Here is a 26,309-nt window from a genome sequence, read left to right on the forward strand (position 1 = left end):
CGCGATCTGGTTGACCATGTCAGCTATGCGGGGGAGTGGGTAGGCGTCCAGCAGGGTGTAGCGGTTTATTGTTTGGCTGTAGTCGATGACCAGGCGTTGTTTCTCGCCGGTCTTAACGACCACAACCTGGGCTCACCAGGGGCTGGAGCTGCCCTCAATAATCCCCTCCTTCAGGAGCCGCTCCACTTCGGTTTTGATGAAAACCCTGTCCCTAGCACTGTATCGCCTGCTCTTTGTGGCGATGGGCTTACAGTCGGGGGTGAGGTTAGCAAACAGTGGGGGGGGGTGGGACTCGGAGTGTGGAGAGGTTGCATCTGGTGCGCGGCGGGCAATTTGGAGGCTGCTGGCTGCGGACTGTGAGTGGGGGGAGGGGGCCACCGTACGCCATCGTAACGCTTTTGAGGTGGCACTGGAAATCCAACCCCAGTAGAACAGCAGCGCAAAGTTGGGGCAGGACCAGGAGTTTAAAATTATTGAACACAGTCCCGTCTACTACTAGTGTCACCACGCAGTAGCCGCCAATGTCCGCTGACTGGGACTCGGCGGCCATAGAAATCCGCTGGTGCGCAGGCAGGACTGGGAGAGAGCAACGCCGCACCGTGTCAGGGTGGATGAAGCTCTCTGTGCTCCCGGAGTCAAAAAGGCAGTTTATTGCATGGCCGTTTACCTTAACGTCCATTTTGGACCGAGCTAGTTGGTGCGGTCTCGTTTGGTCCAGCGTAACAGAGGCCAGCGTAGGGGTCGGTGTGTCGCTGCGGGTATCAGATGGGGGGGGGGGGGGGGGGTTGGCGGCCTGCTGTGTCCCGGCTGGTGTCCAAGATGGCGGCGTCCATGATTCCCATGTGGCTGGAGTCGTCCAAGATGGCTGCTGCTGCGGCGGTTCGCACATGGCTGGGGAGGCCCAAGATGGAGGTCCGCACGGCCCACACGCGGCGCTGTTGGGGGCCCAAGATGGCGGCTCGCACGGCCCACACGCAGCGCTGCTGGCGTTCGGGGTGGCTTTGGCCTTGCAGACGCTAGCGTAGTGTCCCTTTTTCCCGCAGCCCGAGCAGGTCGCATTCTTCGCCGGGCAGCGCGCTCTGGGGTGTTTGGCCTGGCCACAGAAGTAGCATTTCTGGCCTTGGGATACTGCTGTCTGGCTTTGGGACACTGCTGCGGTGGTTGGGCCGTGGCTGGGGTGGCACGGTGCTATGGGGCTGTCCTACCGTGTCCCAGGTTGTCGTTCCCCGCGGCGTCCACGGTGCAGAGGAGTAGGCATCCATGCCCCAGTAGGCTGCATCCAGCATTAGTGCGATTTCGGAGGCTTTGTCGAGGGTGAGGTCACTCTGCTCCAGCAGTCGCTGTCGGGTGTAGTTGGACCTGTGGCCCGCTACGAAGGCATCCCGGATCAGTTCCTCCGTGTACTTAGTGGGCGTTACCGCCTTACACCCACAGGCCCGGCCAAGCATGGACAGTGCTTGGAGGTATTCCTCAGTCGACTCCCCAGGAGGTGCCTGGCGTAAACTTCGTTCACAGGGCGCGTGTACTGGGTCTTGAGGAGCTGGAGGGCGGCTGTGTACGAGGTCGCATCCCGGATGACTGAGTACACTCGGTGGTTCACCTTGGAGATCAGGACAGACAGTTTGTTCGCATCCGTTACGACCGCAGTGGAGGCAGTCAGGAATGCCTCGAAGCACATGAGCCAGTGAGCAAACTTGATGGAAGCGTCCGCTTCCCGACTGTCCAGGTCCAGGCATGCTGGTGTGAGGATCTTCTCCATTATAAAAAATTTAGTTAATAAAATTGATGCGCCATCAATTACTCAAAAGACTGAGGTTAAGCGAGTAACAACCAGGCTTTTATTAACTAAAGAATGAAGGTCTAGTCTCGAGTGGTCGACCCGTCCAGAATACTAAGGGACTGGGAGGTAGTCACTTATATACCTGGAATAGTGGGAGGAGTCAGCCGAGGCATGTCCAGACCTGTACCTAGTGGAATACACACAGACAGGTATAACAGTGGTTTACCACAGTCCCATCATCCTGTCTTATTTTAAAAAGTCAGAATGTACTTTATCTAAGCCAATCAATATTTTATATACTTCAGTAAAGGTTCTCCTTTACGGTCTTCTCTCTCTAGGCTGTAGAGGTTGACATTTCTTTAAAAAAAAATAAAACATTCCTCATACTCAATCCTCAGACTTTGAATCATTATTCTTGTTCTCTGCACCTTCTCCAATGTTTATGCATCCTTTTGACTGGTGACCAGCCTTTCATATTATTCCCAAGTGTGGCATGACAAGTGCACTATACAGCCTTACTTGATTTACATTCCACTATCCTAACATTTTGTTAACTATTAATTGCTTCATTGGCAAGGCCACTATTTTACCCATAGAAATGTATTTAAAAATTCTAACAGTTTCTTTAAAAAAAATGTATTGCTGAGGAGATTCTCAGCATTCAAAGCTGATTTAGTTATTGTCTTTAATGTGTACATCAAGCATTCTGGGGCCCCTCATTCATGGACCAGATTCCTACCCCAAGTGTTAGTCCCAACTCCTGCCATGATTGATGGTGTTCTAGACTGTGGACAGGAAAGGTTACTCACATGGTACCATGTCATCGATTGCAGCAGGAGCACCAGTGTGCACTGGGGTGGGTGGCTGGAGGGGGAGAGAGAGAGAGAGAGAGAGAGAAAAGCCACAACATTTGGGGAAGGTGGAGCGAGAAAGAGAAGCCAGCAGCAGTACTTGCTGGTGGGTGTTAGAAATGCAGGGAGTGGGCCGGGTTGGCGGGGGGTGGAATGAAGAGGAGGAAAATAAGCTGGAGCAAAGCTTTTGAAAAACTGTCTGGTTGGTCTGTTTAAAAATCTAAGACATTTGGGTTTTCATCTTGTATACAAAAAAAAGAAAAACAGTTCCAGTGCAAAGCAAAGTGTTAAAACTGCAGTTTTTGGGTGGGGGTTATATAGGATGGCATCACATAGCAGTCTTGTGGAGGTATGTATTATGTTCAACATTTCTGAGGAACTGTTCATGGAATAGAAAGTTTGAAAAGGATGAAGACCAATTCAAAGAAAATGTACTGAGCGTAACAGACTGCACCATATAAACATGATTACAAAACTAGTAACCAACTCACCATGTCAATTTCACTGTTATACGTTATGTACTATTCCTCAGTATCACTTCTCTGTACTTGTCTCACTCAAGATCAAATCTGAAAATTCACATTAAAATAAAATTAATTATGCAACTTCACTTGGAGATACCCCAATGATAGATAAAGTAAAGGCAAAAGTAAATTACTTTAAAATATTGTATAAATTGGATCTTGACATTATTTAAATACAATCAACTCGCACAAATGAAATGGCCTGCAAGATTAAAGTCATAATTTATTTAAAATAAATGAATGTACAGTTTATCATCCAGATGTTTTTATCTTCCAGATGTTCTATGTAATTATGCTTTTTGGTTGAGAGTGTAACTTCATACTTGATGATGCCTTCTTGGCCTGATTTCCACATAGTTCTAATATCCTAGTCAAAGAATATTTGTAAATTTCCAGCTCAAAAATTCATTTCATGACTATTATTTCTGAAGTAAATTTTGTTCATGCACTTACCTCAGTTTATTTTTTCTGCCATCATCCGATCAAGGAAGAGTGACTTGGACCCACAAAGCTATTGCAGCCACCTATTAAGCCATCCCTAAACCAGCATCACACAGAGAAGACAATTGGTAATCTGTCTTCATTAATCTGATTCATGAAATAAAAGTTTTCTATAAAATTTGATTTCAGAGTGGATTATCAATTATCTAACATAAATAAATGTAGCTCTTCCCCCCACAACACCCCCCCCCCCCATCTGTGGATGATGGAAACTGGAGAGTAATCAGGAGTCTCCAAATTTTGGTGATGCACACAATACAGTTGTACCCAACTCTCAAAATCAAAACAGGTAGAACACATAACAAACCTGTTGCTCTCCAGTTGAAATACTCGGAGAAACTAGAAATAAATATTATGGCCTTGAATTTGCGGTCGGAGGCTTCCCACAGAGGGATGCCTCATAAGTATGAATGGGAATATCCCCAAAAATACACATACACTTCAAATAAATAAAAAAATCAAATATTTAAAATTAATCAAAATGGCATTTAATTAAATATTTAAAACAAAAATTCAATGTTTTGAAAAATATAAATTTATATATTTTAAAGGGGCTAAAAATAAACTTACCTTATTTCACAGGTTTTTTAATGTATAAATTATTGAAAAATTTTTATTTTTCTGTTCTTTAAAAGTCTTACGCTGGTAAAAGCAGGCCGTACGCTTGTTTTTAACCAGGTGTAAGAATTTCACGGGCATTCTCTGGGCAGAACCTCCGCCCGCGGATGCCCTTTTCCCAGGGATGCGGAGGATCCGTCAGCGCATGCCTAAACCCAGAACTTGCATGGCCCTTACGGGCGCGTGCGTACTTAATGCGCACCCGTAGGGGTCACAAATTACAGCCTTATGTCTCTCTTCCTGTTACTGCCGGTCTGTTTTTGCTCCACTCTGATTGCGTTATTCCCTGCACCGCTTTCTCTTTTATTGTTGTTTCTCTCCCTCTCAATTTGCCTCAGACTCTTTTTGTTTCTGCAAGTTGGTTCTTTCATTTGCCTCCTTTCTCCTCTGTATGCTTCTGGTTGTCTGCATGCATCTTTTACTGAATTTGTATCTTTACATTTTTAAAAGGGAAGGGCATGCTGATGGATTCGAAGGTGGGGCAGGGAAGTGGGGTTTATCCTGTAGCATGCATGGGTGCAAGAGAAACATGGATTTCGAGCCTGGGCTGGGAGGGAGCAAGGCTCAAAGTCTGGAGGGAGTTGATGGTTGGGGTTCCACAACAGCAGCCTTGTATTCTGATTGTGTGATCCTTTTGTTGATATTGTAGTAGACCAGAAGTCACTGACTAGTCCTGGCAAGTCTGGGAACCACTGCAAAACGTGCTGGTGAGACAGTTCTAACGAAAGGTTATCAATCTGAAACATTAACCCTATGTTTCTCTGTCCACAAATGCTCTTGACCTGCTGAATATTCCACCATTTCCTGTTTTTATTTCAAATTTTCAACATCTGCGGTATTTGCTTTTTACTGATGAGAAACTGAGGTAGACAGAGGGACTGAGAATGAAGACCTGGATTGCAATGGGGTTGGAGATACAAAGCTAGATGGGAAGGGAGCACAGGAGGACCTCAGAACGAAGTACTTTTACTATGTTGGTATTTTTTTTGAAGGCCAGGGAGCATTGCTTGTGTCTGAATCAGGGGACAGCAGGAGGTTACAGGGGACAGCCTGAGTTTTAAGATGGCACATAGCCTCGGTCAGCTTTAGGACAGTCAAGCTGATGTTCCAACTGTTTATCTGCTTTAATCTTTATAAAAGGTAGCTGCAACACTCTAGATCGGCTAATCCAATGGTCCGGAGGCTGTCCACCCATTTAAACTTACCAACTAAGTCTGCAGTAGCACCCCAATATGCCTCCAATTTAGACACAAAAGATAGAACTGCATTTATATAGTTCCTTTTCACATCTCTAAGCACTCCATATACAATGCATTACTTTGAAGTGCAGTGTCTATTGTTAAGTAGGCATGGAACTAGGAGAGCATTGTTGGGGTGGGGAAAGGAAAATAGAGCCAGGGAAGTGGCAGCAGTGGGGCCACTCTTAAAACTACTGCAAGGGAGGTAGCAGAGTTGGAACATTTAGGACAGGCCTTCATGAGGAGGAGTGAGTGTAGCAGCTGTTCTAGTACAGCTACGACACTGGCCTATACAGAACATGGAAGATTTCCTATGTCCTATCCACAAAATACTGTGTAAATCTAACCCATCTAATTACCATCCAATCAGCCTCCTCGCAATTATCAGTAAAGAGATGGAAGGAATCGTCAATAGTGCCATCATACAATACCTTCTCACTAATAACCTATTCATCGGCACTCAGTTTGGTTCCACTAGAACCACTCTGCTAAGGATCTCATCACAGCTTTGATCTGGTCCAGACACATACACAAGAGCTGAATGTCAGGAGAGGCGAGATTAGCTTTCCTCGACATAAAGGCAGCATTTTACCGAGTATGGCACGAAAGAGCCCTAGCAAGCTGAAGTTAATGGAGTCAAAAATAAAATCCTTCAGTGACTGGAGTCATGCTTGATGCAAAGGAAGATGGTTGTGATTGTTGGAGGCCAGTCATCACAGCCTCTGAACATCACTGCAGGAATTCTTCGCGAAAGCTATCTCCATCCAGCCATCTTCAGCTGCCTCAATAATGACCTTCCTTCCATCATAAGATCAGGAGTAATGCTGTTCGCTGACTAATCCACAGTGTTCAGTTGCATTCTCTGATATTAAAAGCAGTCCATTCCAACCTACAGTAGGACCTGGATAACATCCAGCCCTGGAGTGAGAAGTGGTAGGTAACTACACAAGTGTCAGCAAAAGCCCAGCCATCTCCCCTTCAATGACACCATCATCAATATTTTAGGTGTCACCACTGACCAGACGTTGAACTGATCTAAACTAGCCATATCAACACCTAGGCTACAAGACCAAGGTAGAGGCTAGGTTCTCTACGACAAGTGGCTCACCTTCTGACCTCTTAAAGCCTCTCCGCCTTCTACAAAGGCTCAAGTCAAGAGTGTGATGAAATAATCACTACTCTTCTGGATAAGTGCAGCTGTTACGACACTCAAAATACTCGACACCACCCAGGACAGAGCAGCGCGCTTGATCAATGCCTCTGCCAATGGACTCAATATCTATCCCCTCTACCACTGGAGCATTGTGGCTGTAGTACGTACAATCTACAAGATGCAATGCAGCAAATTATTGAAGTTACAGTGACAGCACCTCTCTCTCCTGCAACCTCTACCACTAAGAGCAATAATATTGTGAGAACACCATAATTTCAAAGTCACACACCATCTTGATTTGGACATGTATCCCTCTGTTTCTCAATTGTTGCTGGGTCAGATTCCTAGAATTGTCTACCAACACCCATTGTGGGAGCAGATCAAGACAAGGACTTCAGGGAGAAGACCCATCACAGTCCTCGCACAGCAAGTAGGGATGGGCAATAAATGCACCCTTGTCAGCATCGCGCACATCTTGGAAACAAACCAGAAAAAAATCCTGGGTGGGCTAGATCGACATGTATTGCAAGTTCTAGATCAGTACAGCTGAATTGTTGCCCAATTATTTGGCCATTAATTTAAAAAGAGTGGAAAATCAGGAGTGGAGCAAATTGGGCAAGCTGATCTCTGCATTCAAGTCAAGCGAGAATCCATGCCAGGAAATTGATCTTTGTATTTGTACCAATCTAAAATCAACTACTTCACATGGATGTGTTATCTGATAAGCTGTATACAGCTTTGGAAATTAATTCCACAATGCAGAAATTTGCCTCAGAAATGTTAGCTTGCACAGCAGATGACAACCAAATTATTGATGAAAATATTCTGCAAACTCTCAGCTATTACAGAACTCCTATTGACATGTATTGCAGCTTACTTTAGGGGGGAAAAGAGTGAAAAATAGAAATATCCTGAAAATCAGGCCATTTTAAATAACAACACTTTAAAAGCCAGAAGCCATTTTTTTTTTTTTTTTACATATTTACACAGTAGTTACAGCACAGAAACAGGCCATTCAGCGCAACAGGTCCATGCCGGTGTTTATACTCCAGACGAGCCTCCTCCCACCCTACTTCATGTCACCCTATCAACATATCCTTCGATTCCTTCCCCCCCCCCAAGTGTTTATCCAGCTTCCCCTTAAATGTATTTAGGCTATTCGCCTCAGCTACTCCTTGTGGTAGCAAGTTTCACATTCTAACCACTCTCTGGGTAAAGAAGTGTCTCCTGAATTCCCTATTGGATTTATTAGTGACTATCTTATATTTATGGCCCCTAGTTCTGGTGTCACCCGCAAGTGGAAACATCTTCTCTACGTCTACCCTATCAAACTGTCTCTCAATCTTAGTTAGGTTAGGGTGAGGGTGAGGGTTATTTGTATGCCGTTGGTATAATTTTAAATGGGTTACTGACAGCATTAAAACGGCAATTGAAAAATCTAGGCTAATATATCTGCAAATAATACAGCAAATTAAGGGAAATGCCAAAAATGTTTCACTCTCACTCTCTGCGTGGGTTTCCTCCGGGTGCTCCGGTTTCCTCCCACAGTCCAAAGATGTGCAAGTTAGGTTGATTTGGCTATGATAAATTGATCCTTAGTGTTAGGGGATTAAATACGTGGGGTTACGGGGATAGGGTGGGATATGTGTCAGTGCAGGCTCGATGGGCCGAAATGGCCTCTATCTGCACTGTAGATTCTGTGATTCTGTGATTCTTGCACAGTTCTCAGGTGAGAAAAAAAGCATGGTTTAAAAGCAAAGCATTCGAAACTAGAAGTCAAAAACTGAACCAGCTCAATTTCTCCTCCTTACATCTAACTTTCTTTCACCAAGTTTTTTTCTCATACCTCCTCAGAAATCTTGGTTGCTACTTCTATCTTAGCCACCCCGCTCAGAGTTTACCTCACAATTTCATCGTCTCTTTCATCAAATGAAACAAACAGGAGCAAAATCAAGTGCATTCTCTAACTCTACATATTTAAAATCAGCAAATATTGTGACTAGGATTATGACTGAATGAATGGATCATTCATTGTTTGAAGAAATCTACCTTTATCACTTCAATGCAGTAGTATCAATAATTCATTATCCTCTCCGCTATTCATTGGGTCAACAACCTTTAAACATTTCCTGACATTGTTCTCTTTAGGCAATAGAACATCTTTTTAACATGTATACTGTGGCATTTATAATAAACTTCAAACTTGTGCAGGGTGGAATGATTAAATGAGCCATGAGAATTTTTTGGCATAAACTTCAGATGATGTAATTGTGCTGTTTTTATTTTAATGCCAGATACGGTTAATCACCAACTTCTGGCCTGCACTTCAGGATTTTCAGCCAAGGCTTAAGGCATCGACACGTTCATTTTCCAAGTCAGAAGCTTTAGATCACAGGGATTATCAGAGGATTCTTGAATTTAGATAAGACTAAGTTTAACTCCATACACATTTTTAAGCTTAAGAGGCAGTTTCGACTTGTACCTTTTTTCATAAATCTCAAAACAAAGGGATGCTCCCACAGCTAACCAACTTCTTGTAGGTAACCGGAAAAGATATTGCTACTACATACAACCGATTTTGTAACCAACCTTCAAGATACTCCTTGACTTTGTATTAGACAATAAATATTGATTTCATTGTATAGCTTGTTTCCAGAGCATCAATAGGGTATTAATCACTTCCGCAGACAGGCTCTGCATAGTTGACCAAACAGCAAGTTGTAAATAGGGGAGGGGGAAGAAAGGAAGGGTGTGGAGAAGAAGGGAGAGGGTTGAAAGAATATTGGTTTACAGCTCTTACTAAGCCAATACACTATCAAAAAATGTTGCCGCTAATGATGAATCTATGTCATTGTTAATTTTGAAGAATGTATTTAGGGCGACAGTAGCTCTTGATTTTCACCCTTGTATTGTAGCTACATAAGGGTAAAAATATTCAACTTTGACCCATCTCACTGCTGAATAGAGAACAAGATATTCAGTGAGATGTTAGTTCTATATTTGAGAAGGAATGGAGAGAGAGAGAGAGAAAGAAAGAAAGAGAGAGAAAAGGAGAACGAATTGCCATCTTTGGGGAGCTCTGTCACATGGGAGGGAAAAAAGACCTAAAAACCTAGATCCTAACCTGGCTGCCTGCAAGACAGCCAGTCAATATTTATCCCTATGCTGTGGAGTGGAACAGGATTCCTCACTCCAGCACATTGACTCTACAAACAGCTGTCTGAAATGGATATTGAGAAGGGCTCTAGACAAAGACAATTCACAAATGAAATTTTATAATAATTAAAAAGGAACTCTTAGGGGCACATACTTATCAATGATGGTACTTATCACCACCCCCCCATCACATCAAATTAATTTCCCACCGCTTATAACGGATGCATTAGTGCGAACGCGATTTGCCCGCTATACGCGATGCCTGGTAGAACAGGGTAGCGCTATAACAGTACTTTCTTTTACTCAGAGTTTGGTTTGCAGAGATTCTCCTTGCTTTCCTTGTTATTATCCGTTAGTAGCAGCTATGTAGAATCTCCTTTTAAATTTATCACCATCTTCTTCTGAAATTCTTCAACCTAGATTTGAGTTTTCACTTGTTCCATTTCTCTTCAGTTGATAGGCTTTTCAGCCCTTGGAACAAACATTTTCATCTTGTCGGAGGTTGTTTTAGCCAAGCTGTCTGTTTACAAATTCTATTTGGTAGCTCTGGAAGATCAACCCTATTTTTGGCAATAATATCAATGGAGGATCTCTACGTTATTTGTGGAATAGCCTCTTAATTTGAAGACAATTTGTCTTATTGAGCAAGATCTTAATTCTTGCATTCTTAATAAGGTGCAAACTAGTAAGCACAACAATTTCTGGCCGAAATAAACAGAGCACGTCAGACGGTATAAGTGACAACTTTGATATTGATGATCCTAGAAACATAGAAGATAGGAGCAGGAGTAGGCCATTCGGCCCCTCGAGCCTGCTCCTCCATTCAATGAGATCATGGCTGATCATCCAAACTCAGTACCCTGTCCCTGCCTTCTCCCCATATCCCTTGATCCCTTTAGCCTTAAGAAATATATCTAACTCCTTCTTGAGTATATTTAATGACTTGGCCTCAACTGCCTTCTGTGGTAGAGAATTCTACAGGTTCACCACTCTCTCATGCAAATGGTTAATGGTTATTCCTTTCTGGTCGATATAAGCGACTGCCATTTTAAGCGTGATCATTTTAAGTGGTGGGGACTGTAGTTTTTAAACTTACTAAAGAAACATTGATACAAAAGCAAAATACTGCAGATGCTGGAAATCTCAAATAAAAACCGAAAATGCTGGAAATACTCAGCAGGTCAGGCAGCATCTGTGTAGAGAGAAAGAAGCCCACTGACTCCCACAGCTACTTGGACTACACTTCCTCCCACCCCGCTTCCTGTAAGGACTCTATTCCATTCCCCTAGTTTATCTGTCTCATCTGTTCTGACAATGCCGCCTTCCATACTAGGTCTTCCTTTTTCCTCAACCAAAGATTCCTCTCTACCGTGGTTGACATGGCCCTCGACCGTGTCCATTCCATTTCCCGCACTTCTGCTCTCACCCCTTCCCCACCCCCCTCCCAGAACCACTATAGGGTTCCCCTTGTCCTCACCCCACCAGTCTCCATTTTCAATGGATCATCCTCCGCCACTTCTGCCTCCTCCAGCGTGATCCCACCACCAAACACATCTTCCCCATACCTTCCAGCATTCCGAAGAGACCAATCCCTCCCCGACACCCTGGTCCACTCCTCAATCACCCCCAACACCCTCTCCCCTTCCCACGGCACCTTCCCGTGCAAGCAACATCTGCCCTTTTACCTCCTCCCTTTCCACTGTCCAGGGCCCAAAAACACTCCTTCCAGGTGAAACAGCGATTTACTTGTACTTCTTGCAATTTAGTATACTGTATTCGCTGTCTCCTCTACATTGGGGGGACTAAACGCTGATTGGGTGACCGCTTTGCGGAACACCTCCGTTCAGTCCATAAGCGTGATCTCGAGCTTCTGGTTGCCTTTCACTTTAATTCTCTGCGCCACTCCCACTCTGTCCTCGGCCTCTTGCATTGTTCCAACGAAGCTCAACGTAAGCTCAAGGAACAGCACCTCATCTTTCGATTAGGCACTTTATAGCCTTCCAGACTCAACATCGAGTTCAACAATTTCAGACTATAAACTCGGCCCCTATTTTTTCCACATGGCAGCTGTTGATGATTCTGCCATTCCCATTTACACCTCATCTAGAGTCATCTTTAGTTTCTTTACTTGTCCCATTACCATCTCCTTTTGCTTTGTACAATCATACCTTTTGTCATTTAATCACTCCTGCCTTCCCTTTTGCTCTTTCCTCCCCTCCCCCCTACTTAAAATCTGCTATGTCTCTAACGTTTTCCAGTTCTGACGAAGGGTCACCGACCTGAAATGTTAACTCTGTTTCGCTCTCCACAGATGCTGCCTGACCTGCTGAGTATTTCCAGCATTTTCTGTTTTTATTGGTGAACAGAACAGTTTGCTGCAAGACTTGGCTCTGTTTGCATGCTTGTAGATCAGTGGAATCCTACAGCCAACTGAAATGCTGGGAAATTGAAATGCTGAAAAATTTGCTGTTGGGAAACAGAACAGAGGAGCGGATTCTCAGTGAATTACTTAGCGGTTTTACATCTATTTTGAAATTCTGCCTTTTTTGATTTTGAACAATTCCCACAAAACAATACATTGATATTACAACTCTCATTACATATACCACTTACAAAATACTATGGGATCCAAGCTACATTTAAATTTTCTTCAACTGTCAAATTCTTAACACATCCAATTACTTTACTCCAAAAATAGTTGAGTTCAAAATTCACTCACCAAATTGTAGTCGAAGTCTGATTGACGTTTTCCCTACAGAAAATCTTATTTCTTGGAACAGATCACATTGAAACCTGAAAAACAAAAATTATATTTTTACCTTTAATATCTTTAAAGCTATTAAGGGTATTTTAGTCGTATCAATGTCAAGAGTATAACCAAAATAGTACTTGCACAACACACTGAATGGCAGTCAAACAGTTGGTGTGCAAAATTTGTCATCACTGATGCTGTTTAATACATACAATTTGGTGCCATGAGCAAATTTTGATATCGCTCCCTCAATTGCCAAGTGAAGATCATTAAGAACATTCCAACATGGACTCTCTGGAAAACCAAGCATTCCGGGAAATTTCCTTACACGGTTTGCTTTGTTCTCCCAACCATCGCTTAATACATGTGGTTAAATTCCTTTTCATTCCATGAATCTCTTGCCATAAGTCTCTTATGTGGTATCTTATCAAATGCTTTTTACTATTCGCTATAAATCACATCTATTGCATTTTCCTTATTCATCCTCTCCATTATTTCTCAAAAAAATTCTATGAAGTTGGACAGGACGAGTCCTTGCTGACTGGCCCTGATTAGCTCACGTTTCTCCACGTGCTTAGTAATTTCAGCCCGTAAAATAGTTTCTAGTTTACCAACAACTGAAGACCAACTGGTTTAGAATATCCTTGCTTAGCCCCATCTCACTTTTTGCAGAGGGAAGTGACATTTGCCACTCCACAGTCCTCTGGCACAATTTTCATTTCTAGCGTAACTTAGAAAATTTTAAGCAAAGCTTTTGCTATTTTTTCCCCAACTTCCTTCAAGACCCTCAGATTTAAGAACAAGAACCATTTATAAAAAGTGTCTTTAAAATGGAAAAGTGCTTCAAGATGCTTGACAGAGCCAAAATTAAAATGGATGCCAAGCCAAACAAATGATTACATGGGGTGACCAAAGTTTGGTTGAAGAGGGAGGGGGGTGGTGGCAAGGCAGAGGGCCATTTGGAGGGAATTCCAGAGACTGAGACCTCGGAAACAAGGCACAATGGTGAGGCAGATGTACTGATGTAGTGAATGATCAGAGCAATGATAGAACACACTGCCACCAAGAAAGAGCATATCCATTACAGCGTAGTAATTCCCTCACCTAGATAAGCAAAAGAAATTTACACACACATATCCCCAATTAAAGGAAATACAGCAACAAAAGTTTTAGGGAATATAATTAGTTAGTGTCTAGGAGGCATTGCATGTACCCCAAATAATGAAAGTCAAACTTAGAGAAATTATATACTTGTCCAGAAGTCAAGACAAATGTTCGTTCTTCAATTAGAGTTTTCACACCTGAACTTTTGGTTGTTGACCTATTCAATTTACAGCCAGATGAACTAGCTCTATTTTTGCTAACTAGAAGCTGCAGCGAAGCAAAAACTCATTAAAAATTACTGTGACATACATGGGAATCAAAGCCAAGATTCTACTTGTGTTCCTTAATCTAAAAGGACTGCTCAAACTTTTGTCTGCCTTACACCATCTAACCTTTTGATCTACGCGTGAATTGGATTGTGCGCTTTAGATTGTGAGCTTGGTAGGAACATGGTCATAAGGTCATGCAATTCTTTAGCTGCAGACACTGAAGTGTTAAGCTAGCTAACATTCAAGACAATGCGCACTCTGTAGACAAACCAGCTGCAGTAGTAGAGTTGGAGTTTTGCGTTAACTAATGGGTTGCAATACAGGTTCCATCACTAAATTCCTTTACAGGCAGGTTTGTACATATGGGTGCAAGACAATATCAAAGTCTTTAATGTATCAGCTGCTACATTTTGAAGTGGTGTAGCATTCAACAAAAGTGGAGAAAATGCAACTCAACTTTTACTTTGTCACACAAGAGTTACCGCAAGATAATTGGCAGCTATATCAAGAGTGTACCAGTCTAGTACCAATATATGGGACAATGGGTTAAATGAGTTTTTTTAAATAAACCAATAATATATTAATAATAGTTTCCATACTAGTGCTTCCGACATGTCTTCCTTTTTCCTCAACCGAGGATTCCCCTCTACTGTGGTTGACACGGCCCTTGACCCTGTCCGTTCTATCTCCCGCACTTCTGCCCTCACCCCTGCCCCTCCCTCCCAGAACCACGATAGAGTTCCCCTTGTCCTCACCTTTCACCCCACCAGCCTCCACATTCAACGGATCATCCTCCGCCATTTCCGCCACCTCCAGCGTGATCCCACCACCAAACACATCTTCCCCTCACCTCCCCTTTCAGCATTCCGAAGGGGCCGCTCCCTCCGCGACACTCTGATCCACTCCTCTATCACCCCCAACACCCCTCCCCTTCGCCCGGCACCTTCCCGTGCAAGCGTAGGAGATGCAACACATGCCCTTATACCTCCCCACTTCCCACTGTCCAGGGCCCCAAACACCCCTTCCAGATGAAACAGCGATTTACTTGTACTTCTTGCAATTTAGTATACTGTATTCGCTGCTCACGATGTGGTCTCCTCTACACTGGGGAGACCAAACGCAGATAGGATGACCGCTTTGTGGAACACATCCATTCAGTCCGTAAGGGGAACCCCGAGCTTCCAGTCGCCTGTCACTTTAATTCTCCGCTCCACTCCCACTCAGACCTCACCGTCCTCGGCCTCTTGCACTGTTCCACTGAAGCTCAGCGGAAGCTCGAGGAACAGCACCTCATCTTTCGATTAGGCACTTTACAGTCTTCTGGACTCAACATAGAGTTCAACAATTTCAGATCATAACCTCGGCCCCGATCCTATATATTTTTTATTATACACACCTTTTGTTTGTGTCTTCTTTTCTTCTCTCCCACATGGCAGCTGTCTTTCATTCTGCCAGCACAATTTACACTTCATCTAGAGCCATCCTTTGTTTCTTAATCTGTCCCATTACCATCTCCTCTTGCCTTGAATATCTCTTAATGTCCCTTAGCCTCTCCTGCCTTCTATCCTATCACAGACCTTCCCTTTTGTTCTTTCACCCCTCCCCCCTTTCCCAGCCCCTAAACTTGCTTAAAAATCTGTTCCATTTCCTGCTTTGTTCCAGTTCTGACGAAAGGTCATCGACCTGAAACGTTAACTCTGTTTCTCTCTTCACAGATGCTGCCTGACCTGCTGAATATCTCCAACATTTTCTGTTTTTATTTCAGATTTCCAGCATCTGCAGTATTTTCTTTTTATGTTGAAATAATATAGGGCTATGTTTCCAGAGTGGAATTCTAGTCTCTGAGCCAGACCTGGTGTCTAATCTAAGAATATAATCACTAATCACTGTTTGTTTTTAGAATTTCTGTTCTGAAACCATTGCTCAGGTGCTCAGATCATTGGAATTTAAACCATTTCATCTTTAACCTACAAAGACAAATTTATTGAAATGCTTATCATTGGTTCAAAGTTAAAGGGCTGGATTTTAATGCGCAGGAGTGCGTAGGTTTGGGAACGGGTGGGGGGTTAAAACTGGCAAAATTGACAGCGCGTCAGGAAGCCAGCTCTAACCCGCAAGTTGCCACTTAACACATGTTAATTGCTCAATTAGAGCGATATTGACATGGGTTTATAAATTCAACTTCAGGTCCACGGGTTTCTGGGGCTTCCTGGAACTTGCCAGTGAAAACAAGGTGAGCACACAGTGACAATTGGAGGGGGCTGAAGCCATGTGAGGGAAATATGCCAATAAGTTCTCAGCACTGACAGCAGATTTCTTACCTGCTTGTGGGAAAGGGTTTATTCACAGTCCTGGTGCTAAGTGGTCACTTTACACACTTTGGAGCTCTGATCTATCAGATCAGCATAGGTGCCACTTACACTACCCTTAGATTGGACGACAGATGAGGACCAAGATGACCAGCAAAAACAGCAGCAGCAACAGTGGCAACCTGCTGGTCATAGACCTGTAGTATCACAGGAGGGGGGAGCAGCAGAGAGATGCAGCTTGCGGCAGGCCATACCCTGCACACATCGTCTACAGGCAGAGGATAAGCGTCCTCAGCATGTCTGAACACCAGTGTCTCAGAAGGCTCAGGGTGTCGCATCAGGTCGTGGCAGACATTTGCAGCCTGTTGGAATAAGACCTGCTGCCAGCTGGGCCTGGTGGCCATCAAAGTCACCACCGCTCTCAACTTTTATACCTCTGGATCCTTCCACGGCTCTGCCGGAGACATTTGCAGGATCTCACAGTCGGCGGCACACAAATGCATAAGATAGGTGACTGATTACTTGTTTGCCAGGGCTACCAATTATGTCATCTTTACCTGCGATAACGCCAGTCAGAATGAGCGGGTACTCGGATTTGCGGCTCTGGCTGGCTTCCCACAGGTGCAGGGCATCAGTGACTGCACACACGTGGCAATTAAGGCATCCATAGATCACCCAGGAATGTTTGTCAGCCACAAGGGCTTCCACTCCATCAACATGCAGCTGGTGTGCAACCACAAAAAGATCTTTATGCAGGTATGCACAAGATTCCCGGGCAGCTGCCGTGATGCTTTCGTCCTGCGGCAGTCCACCCTCAGAGACATCTTCGCACCTGGAAGCAGAATTACTGGCTGGCTGCTCACAGACAAGGGGTACTCACTTAAAACATGGCTGATGACCGCTCAGAAACGCGAGGAATGGGTCCCCAGGAACGCTACGATGAATGCCATATGACCACCAGATGTGTAATCAAACAAGCCATCGGCATTCTGAAGATGCGCTTCAGGTGCTGGACAGATCTGGAGACGCTCTTCAGTATGCACCAGCCAGGGTCTCCAGCATTTTGCATAACATTGCCCAGCAGAGGGGTTTGGACCTGCAGGAGGACCAAAGCGCAAAGCAGAAAGCCTCTTCTGAAATTCGGAAGATGAGGAGGAAGTGGAAGGTGATGAGGGCAATGCACCACCAGCGGTGCACATTGCTGCCCGGGATGCCTTGATTATTGCTGGGTTCACTTAGGTTCCAACTGTGCACCATTTCACAACCTCATGCAAAAGCCACTTTTGCCCCGTGCCGCCATCCCCCATGCCACCAACACAAAGCAGTCCTGCAAACAACCAAGCATCCCTTTCACATCCCCACCATTGGTCGCCATCAATTCAGGTCATTCCATTCATCAAACAACTGAAAAGGTCAGCTGGCAACCAAGAGTGGGCAACACTATTTATGTGCGTCAAATCAACAAACGAGACTTAACAGTACAAAATGTGTAACACACCCATGTGCATACCCTTGTTGGGGGGGGGGGGGGAGGGGGGGGAAAGGGTGAGAAATTGAACCACTTTGAGCAGAGACCCCACTTCCATGTCGCCATCTTCCCTCTCATGGCCCAGCCACACTTCGCGCTACCACTGTGCTGGAGGAGAACACTTTGCTGCAGATCAGTGGAGCGCTGAAAGGCCAAGGCTGGGTTATCGTTCATCCTATTTAAGAGTGTGCAAGCCCTTGTTGAAGGCCTGCATGAACTCGTTCAATTGCCGAGTTTGATGCTCCATGCAGCTGGCCACGCTATTCATGGAAGAAGACATCATCGCAATGGCCTTCGACAGCATGCCACTCATGCTTGCGGTGGACATCTCCAAAATCTCTGTAATCGTACACAGTGCGCTTGGTACGCCCGTCAGTACATCGCACAATATCTGCTGCTGCTCAATAAGTATCCCCTTCATTGACGGCCCCAGTGATACAGCATCTGTGTCCAGCTCAGCAGAACCTAGCGAGGCCTGTGCCCTCAAACGCGGCCTCTTTGCTGTCCCCGACACCACCATCTGCTCTTGCTCACTTGTGAAGTGCAAGTCACCATGCGAAAACCCAACTATCTCTCTAACTACTCCCAGCAAAGTGCGAGTAGCACTACGCTCCTGCTGCTGACCTCTTGTGCCACCTCCAACCACACCTTGGTTTACCCAGCCAGCTTCTATCTCCCGTTGCTAAGGAACAGCATCTCCCTCCAGGTCCTTACACCCCCTAGCGGCACATCCAGGGAGGTGTCGGTGAAGCAGGGCGCAGCCTTTGACTGTCTACCTTCCATGGCAACACTTCTTTCTCAACTCCAACTGCTTCAACTTGCATGTTTGGAGTGCCACTTTAAATACTGGAGTTGAGATCGCGACATGCAGGTCGTCATTACGCCCGCTGATGCTAATTGGACAGGAAACAGAAATCAGATGTTAATGAAGTGGTTGCATTAAAAAGCCACTGACAGATGCGCTTCACATATTTCTGTGTTTCCCATGCGCTATTGGGCCCACCACCCACCACCAATTTCCACACAGCATGGTCCCACAAACAGCAATGAGACAAATGACCAGATATTAGTTGAGGGATAAATCTTGGCCAGGACACGGGGAGAACTCCTCTGCTCTTCTTCCAAAAGTGCCATGGGATCTTATGCAGATGGCAGACAGGGCCCTCAGGTAACATCTCATCCGAAAGATGGCACCTCAGGCACTCCTTCAGTACCGGATGGGTTTTTAGGACAATCCGGTAGTTACTGATACTAGCTGTTTATTCCAGATTTATATAATTAACTGAATTCAAATTCCCCAACTGCTGTTGTGGGATTTGAACTTATGGGCCGGATTTTCCGATTGGAGGCTTCCTGCATGCGGATGCCTCCAATCGGAAAAAATCTACGCACTTACCTGCTGGCTCCGTAGGTCCCGAGGCTTGCGATCCTGGGCCTTTGCTCTACGAAATGCGCAGAGGCCCCGGTATCCCAGGGGCGCATGCCATACACAAGCGTCCCTGGGATCACATGGGCCATGGGGAACCAATGAAAAAAGGGAATCCCCCTTCACACTTTTCACAGAATCACAGAAACCCCACAGTGCAGATAGAGGCCATTTCGGCCCATCGAGCCTGCACCGACACATATCCCACCCGATCCCCGTAACCCCTACACCAACACATATCCCACCCTATCCCCGTAACCCCACGTATTTAATCCCCCTAACACTAAGGGTCAATTTATCATAGCCAATCAACCTAACCCGCACATCTTTGGACTGTGGGAGGAAACCGGAGCACCCGGAGAAAACCCACGCAAACACGGGGAGAATGTGCAAACTCCACACAGACAGTCACCCGAGGCCGGATTCGAACCCGGGTCCCTGGCGCTGTGAGGCAACAGTGCTAACCACTATGCTTTTGACAGGTCTCTATGCATAGTTCTGTCAAAAGTATGAATGGGGATCACATTTAAAAACAATTAAACATTAAATAATTTTTTTTTAATCACGTATTTAAAATTAGTTAAAATTACATTAAATTAAATATTTTAAACAAAAATTTAATTTTTTGAAAAAATTAAAGTTTTTTTACAGGGCTAAAAATAAACTTACCTTTTTAAAAAAGTATTTAAAAATGATAAATGAGGCCTTATGCTGCTTTTACCAGGCGTAAGATTTTTAAAGGTTTTCAGTGGGCGGAGGTTGTGCAGAAAGCGGAACACTCCGCCCGCGGAGGCCCTTCTCCCGGGCAGGCGGATGATCTGTCAAGAGGATTCTTAACAGATCGCAAGTGCCGGGTTTTAGCACTTGCGAGGCCCCTACGGGTGCGTACACATCTCGTACGCACCCGTGGGGGTCGGAAAATCCGGCCCTATGTCTCCAGATCATTAAGCCAGCCCTCTGGATTATTAGCCCAGTAACATAGCCGCAATGCTACCGTGCCCGTGTAGCGGTACAACTGAAGTTTAATCACACAGCCTACAAGTACAAAGTAATGGCAAGCTTCCAGTTGTTTCTCTAGCCAGGACCCACCCTACCTGTTGGACAATTGTTGTACAAGGTTATATAGAGACAAGTGGGAAGAATCCCAGCTCCCAGTGCAATCTCTGTTCCTCGAGGTTAATCATTAACTGTGCCCCAGGGTACTGCTAACCCACTCGGCTCAAGCTTCAGATTACCTGGGCTGCCACAGAGGGCTGACTAATTTCTGAATTTCCATCAGTGGGATCATCTTTGCGCCAACTTAACCCTCTGCTTTACACTTCTTCCCCTTCCTCCCTCCCAGAGGGGAGGCACGACAACACCAACTTACATTTATATAGCACATTTAACATAGTAAAATGTCGCGAGGCACTTCGCAGCAGCCCAATCAGACATAAACTGACACCAAGCCAAAGGAGGAGACATTAGGACAGGTGACCAAACACTTGGTTAAAGAGCAACAGAAAATGTTGGAAACACTCAGCAGGTCAGGCAGCAGCCGCAGAGAGAGAAACAGAGTTAACGTTTCAAGTTGTGACCATTCCAGTATTTTACGATTGTACTTGGTTACAGAGGCAGGTTTTAAGTAGCGTCTTAAAAGGAGGAGAGATAGGTGGAGAGGCAAAAAGGTTTGCATGGAATTCCAAGGCCTAGATGGTAGAAGGCACGGCCACCAATGGTGCAGCAAAGGAAGTGGGGGTTGCACAAGAGGCCAGAGCTGGAGGAACGCAGAATTCTCAGAGGGTTGTAGAACTGGAGGAGGTTAGAGAGATAGGGAGGGGCAAGGCCATGGAGGGATTTGAACACGAGGATGAAAATTGAGGTGTTGTTCGTCATTGTACAGTTTCCTGTAGTTACCTTGACTAAATGCTCCAAAATGTTTCATATTTCAAATCACCCTGTTGCAAATACACTGGAAAAATGAACTGCATTCAAGGGTTTTTTACCTTTCGTTCCAGGATATAAAAGACAAACAAGTTTTCTTTTCAACTTTGTCACCATTTCATTCACCATCATACTGTGTCCAAATCTCAAAATGATAAATTTGCAAACCTGCAAAGAGCTATTTTGTCTACTGGAGCACTCTGCACGAAGGGTTAAGCAACTTTGGAATGCCATTATGAATGAACAGCAACATCACAATAAACTGCAGCTCAAGGACATCTCGTTGTGTGCAAGCACTGTAACTGATTATATGTACGATAACAAGATATAGTAGTCTTTGGTTACTTGTCAACTACAGTTTTTCCACTTTGTTGCACATAACTGTGTCCTTGGTTCTTTCGTACCTCTCACTTCCCCTTTGTCGAATTCGCCATTATGAAGTAACATTATACATATTGCACCTTCATAGTACCTCCGCGATGTGCATGCTTGCTTCTCAAGTGTCAAATCGATTTTAAGATCAATCAGCCTGAAAACAAATCAAGCTTACATCAATGTCAGTGGACACACTCAAGATCCCTTTAAATTAAAAGTTTGGTAGGCAGCTTTTGAACCTGCCTGTCATGACATCCAAGCATTGGTTATACAGCATACAACAAGATGGACTTGTATAGCACCTATAATTTAGTAGAACTTCCTATAGCATTTAATGTAGGAAAGAGATGGACTGAGCGCTTGAAGATTTAGGAGAAATGGCTAAAGCCAGTCAAAAAGTTGGGTTTTGAGGGAGACTGAAGTAGCAGGGCAACGGTGGATATACAATCAAGGAAGATGGTAGAGGAGAGCTGGGTGTCGAAAGTTGATCATCGATGTGTAGATAACGTTTCCAAGTGGCAGCATGTAACAGAAGAATGCGCCAAGGATGGAACCTTAAGACAAGTAGCAATGCAACCAGTTGAGGATGATCCCCCAAAGGCAGGCCACAAAACAAATACATGCAGGAGGACAGAGTGATTAACACCATCTGATGCCGAGCAAGACCAGTACATCACAGTTGCAGTGGCAGAGGTTGCCATTAATGAGCAAGACTAAGCCAGCCTCAGTGCTGTTGGCAGCAAAGAGGGAATTTTGGGATAGGTGGGTGGCAACAATGTGTTTAGGATCTTCGCGAGTAAAGGCAGGTTGGTATGGGATGGTAGTTGGAAAGGAGGGGCTGAGAATGAGTTTTTTGAGGCGGAGTGATGTCGGTTTTGAAAGGGGAAGGGCAACTGTGCCTGAGCAAAGGCACACGTTGGGGTCAGAACAGTAATTGCGTAGTCAGGGGTTGGGTCCCCAGAGAGCAGGAAATGGGTCTCATGGAGGAAATGAGCCAGTAAGGTGGCCGTGGGTGAGGAGGTGTAGAAATGGGGGGAAAATGTAGAGTAATAGAAGGTCAGGACTAGATTGGCAAAGACACTGGGAGGGAAAAAATACAGTGGCTGCATGCACAGTCTGAATCTTAGGAGACAAAGAAATCCCCAAGCTCCTTGCACCTGGGTGTTGGAGGAAGTGGTTGGTCACTGAGAAGAGGAGTCCGAGATTGTCATGCTCTAGGATAAGCCTGGAATACATAAGAGGATTTGACGGTTGGGGAGATGCAGTATTCCTTTAGTGATTAAGTCAAATCTCAGTCATCGATCAGACCAGTTTGCTGTTATTTGGTAAATTATTGATCCATTTTAAAATCTACAATTGAAAATGAAAATTGCAGCAGTTTATATTAGTGGTAGGTTCTATATTCCAAGCCGCAATATAATTCTCAAGTACGTGAGCAGACAGATTTAAACTACTAAATATGCGGAGTATTTTTGGGTAACTTTTTTTCTATTTTTATCCCCTTAGCTTTATGGATGATTGCAATTCACCTATTCCAAGCTACCACCAATGTTCCTGTAGCTGGCCACCAGGAGGCACCAAAGACTGATTGGGTATTACAGTTCCCTCCAATTTTAGGTCCTCCAGTCATAGCTCAAAATTGAGTCCAGTTGGACTTGAATTTATGTCTTTCCTTACTTTGAGCACAGCATGGAACATGGCAATTATCATATTTAAAAATTGACTTTTTTTAATAAACATAAATAGTGAACTTAAACAACATTTGGCACGTCTCCGCTACAGAGAAAAAAAGCCCAACTTCAGAAATGTAATCTCTCAATCCTCATCCCTGGTAACTAGCTAGTGAATCTATGCTGCACCTTTACCAAAGTTTTTATATACTTCCTATAAAAGGATGCCCAGAACTGTAAACAATACTGCAACTGTGTCTTTTATATTCTTTTGTATTCTATGCCTTTCAGTAAAAAAAAACCGAGGATTCGGTTTGTCTTTATATCCTTATCTACTTACGCTGCCATCATTAATGACCAAAGTATCTGAACATTAAAGTGCATTTTCTCTGTCCCATTTAAAGTCTTACCATTTAAAATTAAATTTTACATTCAGTTTTTAGTCTTAAATTTTGTTTTTTTCAATGTTTTTTGATGAGGCAACAGAGAGGGTTGATGAGGGCAATGCGGTGGACGTGGTGTATATGGACTTCCAAAAGGTGTTTAATAAAGTACCACATAAGAGGCTTGCCAGCAAAGTTGAAGCCCATGGAATAAAAGGGACAGTGGCAGCGTGGATATGAAATTGGCTAAGTGACAGAGTAGTGGTGAACGGTTGTTTTTCGGACTGGAGGAAGGTGATGTTCCCCAGGGGTCGGTACTCGGACCACGGCTTTTCTTGATATATATTAATGACTTGGACTTGAGTGTACAGGGCACAATTTCAAAATTTGCAGATGACACAAAACGTGGAAGTATAGTGAACAGTGAGGAGGATAGTGATAGACTTCAGGAAGACAGACAGGCTGGTGGAATGGGCTGACACGTGGCAGATGACAATTAACGCAGAAAAGTGCGAAGTGATACATTTTGGAAGGAAGAACGAGGCGAGGCAATATAAACTAACGGGTACAATCCTAAAGGGGGTGCTTGAACAGAGAGACCTGTGGGTATATGTGCACAAATCGTTGAAGGTTGAGAAAGCGGTTAAAAAAGCATATGGGATCCTGGGCTTCATAAATAGAAGCATAGAGTACAAAAGTAAGGAAGTTATGATGAACCTTTATAAAACACTGGGTTCAGCCTCAACTGGAGTATTGTGTCCAATTCTGGGCACCGCACTTTAGGAAGGATGTGAAGGTCTTAGAGGGTGCAGAAAAGATTTACGGGAATGATTCCAGGGATGAGGGGTTTCTGTTACGTGAATAGGTTAGAGAAGCTGGGGTTGTTCTCCTTAGAGCAGAGAAGATTGGGGGGAGATTTGATAGAAGTGCTCAAAATCATGAGGGGTCTATCATGAGTAGATAGAAATTGTTCCCGTTGGCGGATGGATCGAGAATCAGAGGACACCAAGTTAAGGTGATTGGCAAAAGAACCAAAGGCGACATGAGGAAAAATGTTTTTTATGCAGCAAGTGGTTAGGATCGGGAATGCACTGCCTGAAAGGGTGGTGGAGGCAGACTCAATCGTGGCTTTCAAAAGGGAATTGGATAAGTAGCTGAAGGAAAAAAAAACACCAGGGCTACGGGGAAAGGGCAGGGGAGTGGGACTAGCTGAAGTGCCCTTGCAGAGAGCCAGCACGGGCTCGACAGGCCGAATGGCCTCCTTCTGTGCTGTAACGATTCTATGATTCTATTCTATTCTAAATCCGTTGGATCTCCTGGACACTTGAGAAACCAATAGTTTTTTAATCCCCCAATAGTTTGAGAAAACAGGGATTTCCACATGCACTCTCAAAGCATTCTAAATTTAACAGAATGCTCAAGAGTTCTCTCCTGACACTCGAGTGCAATTTCATAACGGTCAACATGGTTACAACTATGAACTGCACTCTACAGCGACCGTACTCAGGCCATGTGTAGTCACCAGATGAAATGTTAAATGTTTTCAACTCTGATAAAGTTTGACTGTGCCAGAGTAGCTTATCTATTTACAGCACATCTGCTTCTGCACATTTTCCACACCCAATACAACAAAACAAACCTGACTTAGATACAACTCGAAAGTCAAATTTTGTGTCTTAAAATACTTCTTGGGACGTTTTACTACGTTAAAGGCACTATATAAATACAATTAGTTGTTGTTGTTGAAAGTACTTGCATAAAATAGCTCCAAGGCTCCAAAACAGTTATTTATAAAAGCAGCAAATAACTATTATCAGGACCACGAAGAGACTGAATAAGTGAAATTCTGTTTTTGTTACGTAGGATAACAGGACTTTTACCAGCACTTTGGGGATTATATTCCACAATTCCATCTGTTTAGAATTATGCCCATTGGTTTTTGGTGACCAAGTAAGTCAAACTCTGCTTTCATTACATGAAATTCCAGAATTTTCTCCACTTGATTGTCAGCTTGATTCAGTTGATAACACTCTTACCTTGGAGTCAGAGGTTGTGGGCTCAAGCCCCAATCCAATGTCATCATAGATTATATATTAAGGGGGAGGGGGGGGGGGGCGATGCATTGTTGGATGAGATATTAAACCAAGGCCATCTGCCTATTCCAATTGTGCCATGGGATCTTTAAAGTTCATCTGAACTATCTGATGGAGAAAGCGGATCTCCAAATGTCCTAACCAACAATCCTCTCTCATTGAACATCACCAACTGTTTAACGAATCATTCACTGCTGCGCGCAAAATGGCTGCTGCATGCAAAAATGAGTTAATTCTGAAGCACGGAGACATTTTCTGTGATAAGTGAGAAGATGGTTTGTAAATGAAAGTCTTTGTTTTGTTCTTGTTCTTACTTTTCCCATGGAAAACTCCCAGTACAATTAAAGCAGCTCACTGCATTGTAAAGATCTAACATATCACATATAATGAAATTATGAAGCTGTTTTGTCATAGCGTTTCAGTCTATTATCTTAGAGAATAATGTGTTGCACCTTTCAAATATACATTACACAGATCAAATTTTAAACTTAACAAAGTATGATGAGGGAAGAAGAAATTTCAACCTATGGGTGGTAGCCAGGAATTTGGGAAATTCATTAAAATTTGGGTCTGCCTACCAATTGCATTATTTTAAAACAATATTAAGTTTGGAGCTAGGCATACTCTATTATCATGCAGCAAGATGCACACTTTTG

General features: G+C 44.0%; 1 protein-coding gene across 15 annotated transcripts in view; it reads right to left on the bottom strand.

The window, feature by feature from the left end:
* mtmr3 (myotubularin related protein 3) overlaps window positions 1-26,309 on the bottom strand; it is a 128,453-nt gene that overhangs the window by 80,857 nt on the left and 21,287 nt on the right. For 8 of the 15 annotated variants that reach the window (XR_015072327.1, XM_085961713.1, XM_085961709.1 and 5 more), the window contains exons 1-3: window positions 12,541-12,657; window positions 3,609-3,693; window positions 3,123-3,200 (exon numbers count right to left, since the gene is read on the bottom strand). Coding sequence is in view for 14 of the 15 variants with exons in the window: in XM_085961713.1 (XP_085817839.1) it covers window positions 3,123-3,125 (3 nt within the window). In the remaining variant the exon portion in view is untranslated. Of the gene's footprint in view, window positions 1-3,122; window positions 3,201-3,608; window positions 3,744-12,100; window positions 12,288-12,540; window positions 12,659-21,536; window positions 21,690-26,309 lie in introns of those variants that run through there. The other 7 variants (XM_085961701.1, XM_085961699.1, XM_085961700.1 and 4 more) reach the window with 7 other exon arrangements.

The sequence above is a fragment of the Somniosus microcephalus genome, chromosome 19 (assembly GCF_052327205.1).
Source record: "Somniosus microcephalus isolate GS21.2 chromosome 19, FLI_Smic_1.0, whole genome shotgun sequence".
NCBI classification, from domain to species: Eukaryota; Metazoa; Chordata; class Chondrichthyes; order Squaliformes; family Somniosidae; genus Somniosus; species Somniosus microcephalus.